This window comes from Poecilia formosa, unplaced genomic scaffold, assembly GCF_000485575.1.
Source record: "Poecilia formosa unplaced genomic scaffold, Poecilia_formosa-5.1.2 Scaffold202, whole genome shotgun sequence".
NCBI classification, from domain to species: Eukaryota; Metazoa; Chordata; class Actinopteri; order Cyprinodontiformes; family Poeciliidae; genus Poecilia; species Poecilia formosa.
This window is the reverse complement of record NW_006800141.1, coordinates 483,227-490,354: the sequence shown is the minus strand read 5'-3', so window position 1 is coordinate 490,354 and position 7,128 is coordinate 483,227. Positions and strand designations below refer to the sequence as shown.

General features: G+C 39.6%; 1 protein-coding gene and 1 long non-coding RNA gene across 5 annotated transcripts in view; one reads left to right on the top strand and one right to left on the bottom strand.

Moving 5' to 3' along the window:
* Nucleotides 1–6,423, top strand: part of fgf12a (fibroblast growth factor 12a) — a 41,493-nt gene extending 35,070 nt beyond the window's left edge. For all 4 annotated transcript variants that reach the window (XM_016679100.1, XM_007566976.2, XM_016679099.1 and 1 more), the window contains 2 exons: nucleotides 4,015–4,213; nucleotides 4,972–6,423. In XM_016679100.1, the coding sequence (XP_016534586.1) occupies nucleotides 4,015–4,213; nucleotides 4,972–5,087 (315 nt within the window). In that variant the 3' untranslated portion in view covers nucleotides 5,088–6,423. The remainder of the gene's footprint in view (nucleotides 1–4,014; nucleotides 4,214–4,971) is intronic.
* Nucleotides 419–4,008, bottom strand: LOC107838024 (uncharacterized). Its single transcript, XR_001664081.1, has 2 exons — nucleotides 3,164–4,008; nucleotides 419–3,124 (listed from the first exon to the last, which is right to left on the bottom strand). It is a non-coding gene; the product is annotated as an uncharacterized LOC107838024 (long non-coding RNA).
* Nucleotides 6,424–7,128: the final 705 nt, after the last annotated feature.

Genomic DNA, 7,128 nt, shown 5'->3' with positions numbered 1-7,128 from the left:
CTATCTATCTATCTATCTATCTATCTATCTATCTATCTTCTTGACATAAACTAATAAATTTCAATTAAAAAAATATATAGTAAAACCGATAATGTCAGAACTAAGCGAGGAAATGAAAGGGGAATGTCGCCTGAGTGACAAATGGTAATGTGTATTTTTCCGTGGCTCGTCACTTTTTCCTTCTGTTTGTAGAAGAAAAATGTCTGGCTGATGTTTGAGTCTGTTGTTTTGACCGCAGCTGTGATTTATATCCTGCGCTGCTTGATAGTTTTGTCTTCAAAACAAATAAAACGAGAAAAGCTACAGAAGTCACAATCTTTTGTCCCCTACACCGAATCAAGCCTTTGAACCCAAATGCCTGGTTTAAAGTGTGTATTTCTCCATTTACATTGTTTTTTTTGTTTGTTTTTTTTGTGTGTGTGACCGATTTGTAGCTGTAGCCTGTCTCTTTCTTTCAAGGAAACACTTTTAAACTTCCAACACGATTGACAAAAGATTCAAAGTATGGAAATGAAAGCTGAAGGATATGAGTGAACTATAAAGTTTCTGTCGTTTTAAGTGACGTCTTCACATCCCTGAACTGAATCTTGCCAAGGATAATAATAAAATTCCCAGGAGTTCAATGTGAGGTGTGGGATTGTCGGAGGGGCTAAATCCCTCACAGATAACAAGGGTTTAGTGCCGTATTAAAACGGAGGCATTCACCTTCCCTTCTAAACTTTATCTGAAGATACCTTTGGAGCTTGTTTCCTTCATATCAAATCAAAAAGCTGCTTCACTCACTGGAAAGGAGCAAGTAGCAAATCCAGATTCTGGGTGCAGTCAGTGGAGCATTTCCAGTAACCCAGACTCAGATACTGAAGGCATCTTGATTTTGTTCTTATTAATGTTACCATTACACCCTCCTGTGACACAAGGTGTAATGACCTTTTGTCACAAGACAATAAAAACGTCTACAGTATGAAAAATAAATAAGTTCACCGTCCAAATTCATAATTGAGAGAAAAAAACACCTTTGATTTGTCGTTACGTTTTAGATGTTAAATACTTCATACGATACATGTATTGTAACTATATATGAGACGTAAGCTTTTCTGAAATCAGTAAATATTCGTGTTGGAAACATAGTTAATGGTTTGTGCTTGTAAGACTAGTTGGCGTTACGAAGCTCCACAGTTAAACATGAAATGATCAAAAATACATGTGATAATTTGAACTTCTCTGCTTTTTCTTGTCAATCTAGCCCTGAATCTTCACGTCATTTTTTGATTTAGTTATTCCCAATCTAAGTCCGTGAGTAAATAGGTCCATCTATCTCTGTAATGAGCAGTCATCGTGGTCGTCCTTGTGGACACGTTTTACTGGCGATTCTGAAGCTTGTCTGCGAAGCCAAATGATTGATCATGAAGGTTACAATAGTATTAATCATGCGTGTGTGTGCGGAAGAAGAAACAACGGCTTGCTGCCATGTAATGCATCACTGCCAAACCTCTACCCGCCTCAACACATATGTTCACTCTCCAACTCGTGTGGCCAGACAGGCGCAATGTGACCCCTGAAGCTCCACCGGTGTGCGAAACGTCTGCTGGTTGACAGTCGACATTTCGCAGCAGGTCCAGATTAACTGAACCACCAGGTCTTTGCAGAGCTTGTCCTCCCTCCTGCTGACCGGTGAGACATTTTCACACTTGCAACCATGTGCCTGAGTTCTTCACCTTTGCTGTTTTCCGCTATAACGAGAACACACTGGCTCATTTAAAAAAAATAAAAACAACAACAAAAAAAAGAAAGAAATGTTGTGCATTGAAAAATAAGACTTGTAGATATAATCTGCTGACAGGTTTATTTTGAACTTACAACAGTGTGACTGAGCAGAAATTGAGATTTCATAAAAAAAAAAAAAATACAACCTTTGTTTTCTAATTACGTGTCTCTGGCAGGATTCATTTATCACCTATGCGGCAGTTTCGCCTGTAACCTTATACTTCTGCTGCTATTTGAACTATTTGGTCCAGGCGAGCCAATTTTCATATAACTCTGGTTATCATTTTTGCAGTGCACCTCTTAGCGCAGTGCCTTGCAGAAGTGTTTATACCCCTTGAACATTTTCATATCATGTTCATGTTCCAAACACTACCTCTAATCAAATAAGTTAACATTAAAAGCATAGGTGTAGATATCTATAGTTCAGGTAGGAATGTCTGTCCATTCAGCAACTTTTATGTATTTCACAAATCCTGCTGCTTGGGAAGAGAAACTTGAAGATGGCAGTTATATGCATAAAGGTCAATATTAGTAAAACCTGATGTGGGTGGCAGAATATTCTAGAATAGGATAAAAGTTTGTCTTCTGGCTCGAATCCAATTAAGAATCTGTTGGGGAAATGGTGTGTTCACAAACACTGTCTTCCCATCTGACCGAACTAGAAAAATGGGCAAACACAAAAAAGCTGGCAGACACACAGAACCCCCTTCCCCCCCGCAGCTCTAATTGGAGCCAATGTTACACAAAAACATAATGCAGCAGGGTAAACATAAATGAATGCAACGGTTTTAAGATTTTTATTGACAAGATGTGAAAACCATTTATTATTTCCTTCTCACTTCATAATCGTTTTCTGCTTTGTGTTGGTTTATTGCATGAAAAAAAAAATCCAATCTGAAGCACTGAGTAAGGAACTGCACACAACATAGCACGTAAATGAAAGTTGATGTGCAGAAACACACTTACAGCATCAAGCCAGTTTGTCACGTTAGTTCAGAATAATCTTACAGAACGCCAACCTGATCAACCGAGGGTTTTGGTACAGGATTTGAATTCGTAACCTAGGTTGTGTTTTTTTAATTCTTAAAAAAAAAAAAAAAAACTAATAATTTTTATCCCTGTGAGGGTAACTTGGTCTGAATTTGAGAATAAAAGGTGCAGGCTTGTATTTGGACCCAATAATATGACAGTAAACAGATTTATCTGTCCCCAGCCTGAGTTGGATCACAGATGCACAGTCACCTCCAGCAGGAAGCAGAATTGGGCTGTCAGTCGAACAGACAACCGTGAAAGGGCACACAGCCCTGAAGGATATATTAATAAATAAAATACAGCTCAGGGCTAAACACACTCTCTCTCTCTCTCTCTCTCACACACACTCACACACACACACACACACACACACGCACGCACACACACCCATGCACACGCCCACACACAGAGCGCAAAGTCTGCCAAAACTCAGACGGTCCAACATCCTCTAAACTAGCTGATGTGCATCAGCCGCTCTATAATGGACAAACACATTTCGCCTCCTTTAAAACCGATTGGAGTTGGTTTATGATTCAGCCCCGTTCGCTTGTTCCGGAGGCGCTGCTAGGGATGGACGAGCAGCGGCGAAGGCTAAAGATGAAGAACTTAAGATCCACTTCATCAGCATTCATTAATCAGAACACTTAGCCCAGTAAATATAGATTTTGTTTGGGATTAGTTTTAGATGCAAACTTTAAATGAAATGGTACCATTACCCTAATTACATTTTTATAAATGACCCAGTTTACAGTATCTCGTAGCGTTGATGGATTGGAGGGTCGAGTGTATTGTTTCTTTCACTCTTTCACTGTCATGATTGTGATCTAGTGTTCTGCTCTGTTGTTCTGCTCCGCTCTGACACGTTCTCCAGTCTCGGGTCCTTTCTATTTTCACCGTTGCCTCTCATTATTTTGTCCTTTTCTCAGTCCCCTTGACTTGTGGCTGAGAAATAAAATCGCAAGATACAAATCTTCTCATTTCTAAGACTCCAATAATAGCATAATTCTGTGTATATCTCTGTGGTCTGTGTGTGTGTGAGGCTCTAAATAAACAACGCATTTCTCAATAAGCCTCAAATGCTGATAATTATTTTTGCACTTAATGTTGTTTCTGATGTGGAATCAGGCAGATTTTTGAGGGAGCTGATGTACAATTAATCCATCCCTATGTTACTGCTGATCTTTGCATCCTTGCTTGTGTTTCATTTTTATTCTGCAGGAGGTGTTCACACCAGAGTGCAGGTTTAAGGAGTCAGTTTTTGAAAACTACTATGTGATCTACTCGTCCACTGTGTACCGGCAGCAAGAGTCGGGTAGGGCATGGTTCCTCGGCCTCACAAAGGAGGGACAAGTCATGAAAGGCAATCGAGTCAAGAAAACTAAGCCCTCGTCTCACTTTGTTCCCAGGCCTATTGAAGGTATGGAAGTGTTTAAAGCAAGCTTTTAAATATTTAGCTTGTTCTCATTTTTTTTCTTTTATTTTTTTTGTTTTGCTCAGTCTTAAACTACAGCATCTGTTTGACTGGGCTATTCTAAATGTTTTTGGGGGATTATAGGAGTATTGGTTCTTCCTGAATGAGTAATTTCTCTATTTGCATTCGCACTGCAAACAGGATACTAGAGCAACACAATGTAAGCCTGGGAGTTGTTACACCAAGGAACAAGGCATAATCATATTTTTCTTACTTCTGGTTAAAAAATGTTTACATGTCCGACTTTATGTTATGTTATAAATCCTATTCCATTGCTTATTGTAACAAATTTTACTAGTTTAAAAATCTTAGAATGTAGCCTTAACATTACATGTAAACACTGTGTTGAAAACAAACAAACAAAAAAACACAGATTTAAGAATCACTTGAAGACAGAATGGCCATGTTACCTGTTTCGACACAGTTTGGCTAAGTGGTATCAGCTGCATGTGTTTCTCTCAGGAGATCAGTCTTATCATGAGAACCTGTCAAGCTGTGTGATAAAAAAAAAAAAAAGTGCTGACAGTGTGTCCTCGTTCCCTTGTCTTTTCCCTCTCAGCCTGGTATAATTGTCCCAACCTCACACCTGACCTTGTCTGTGTCTGCATGCCCATCTCTTCAATCTGCTCTCCGCCGTCCCCTTCTGATCACCTCCTATCTTTGTCCTTTTTCTTTCCTCCCTTTTGTTTGCACTTCTGCCACAGTTTGTATGTACCGGGAGCCGTCGCTGCATGAGATAGAGGACAAGCACCGCTCCAGGAAGAGCTCAGGGACTCCCACCATGAATGGGGGGAAAGCTGTCAATCAAGACTCCACATAGCACCAGTTACAGGGACTTCCAGCTGGGGGTAGGAGGGGGAGGGTCGGCCTCGTCCTGACTCAGGGAGAAGGGGCCAAGTCGGAAAAAATAAACCTCACCGCTCCCCCTGAGAGATCTGGACCTCCATACTCTTTTTAAACAAAAGAAGGCGTGAGACAGCTGCAAGGAGCTATTACTGTACAACCAAGACAACAAAAACAAAACTGAACTCTTGCCTGTGAAAATGTTTTAGATATCTATATATATATATATTTAAATATATATATTCTTGACCAACATTTTATGCAAAACTGAGAAAAAGGCTGTGAAAACAAAGGATTTGTGGTCTCTACATATATTCAAATATCTGTTATTTTTTTATGTTGTGAAAAACAAGCTTTAATACATGTTCAGTTTTCATTCTTTTTTTCCTAAACATTTGTTGCACTTTTATTCTTTATTGTGTTGTTGTTGTTGTTGTTGTTGTTGTTGTTGTAAAAGATATCCCAAGCCATTAGCATTATAACCGTCATGACTATTTTACCGAGTGGGGTCCCGGTTACTATGAGGGTAATAGCGGTTCAGTTCTCTTGACCTTTTTATTCATGAGTATTTTTTTTTCTTACTAGAGCATCTTGAATGCAAGGTCAAAGGTCAAGGCTGAAAGTTACAAATGGTGGGATGTATTTTACTCAGGTGTGTACTGCAAGTTAGACCAATGTGACTCGTGGGGAATGAACTTCCCGGTTTTCCTGCTGTAGCAGGACGGAACTACATCAAGCAATATCATAAAGGGCAATCTAGAATGTTTTTAAAGGACTGTAACAGCGGACTGACAACACATTGCTGTGGCTGGTGTACTAGTCTGTACAAATGACTGACAAAGAAAGTTGCATAAGTTGGTAAGCGTAAGAATAGGGGTTTGCCATCTTGCTACAGTTATGACATGGTAAGAAAGACGGGTAGTGTTTGTGCAAAGTCATGTGCGGACTTTACAACAAAGTAGATTTCTCCTGCAGCGGACCGGCGAATCGTCCATGGTGGACTCCGCCTCTCGCCCGTTGACCGCTGGAGATAGGCACCAGCACCCCTTGCGACCGTACAAAGATGAGCGTGTTAGATAATGGACAAATGGACGGATAGATTTCTCTCCGTCCATTTGTTACCCCAGGCCAGTAACAAACCTTATCAGTTATCAAGAGATGCTGTTAGCTATAACAAATCACAAAAATATCACTCCATGTACTGCTTTAGAGCTACTGGACAAATCAAGAAGTTTTCTCTGACTGAAGATTTTATCTTGTTTGCTTAGGGTGAAAGAAAAGCAACATTTTGTTTAGCAGGCTTAGGTGGTGAATTTCTTAACTTCCAAGAATTTTAAGTTCCAGAACTCCCTTTACGTTTATTGTGAAATCACTAGGGATCTTTTAATGCAGACAGAAAGGGTGCCTGACTGTTTAATAAACCACCAATCTGTCATGCAAATATTTTAACACAATTATTTTTACTGCTTTTCAATCACAGTGAAAACCGAAGGTTTGACTGAGCAACCGGACTCGAAATGAGCCATCTGTTGCATTAGGACGAAGAGTTTATTTTTCATACATCTACACACTTACAGGGCTGTGATCTGACTGGTACACCTCATACTGTGTACGCTGCTACGCTCATTCCTAGCCTCCTTTTTTAGTTGATCTATCTCAGGAAGTCTCGCAGTTGTTTCGGTGATGGAGCCTGACTTAAAAAAATAAAATAAAATGAAATAATGGCTGCCTATGGTTCAGCTCTCATTGCACAAAGCCGGACGATTTGGCGTGGAGGTGGATGATGATGCGCAGCTGAACGTAGTCATGTTAGGAACGCTGGAAGAAGAAAACGGACAAATACAAAGCATGACCATCACATGACTGTAAACGTTTCTTTAAGTTTGAGGTGAGATCTAAAAATATATATCTATATATTTTGACTTTGGGGAGTATATGTCTAAATAAACATTTTATATGCAACACTTGTTTCAGTATTTTAGTGAGGGTTTATACATTCATATATATATATATATATA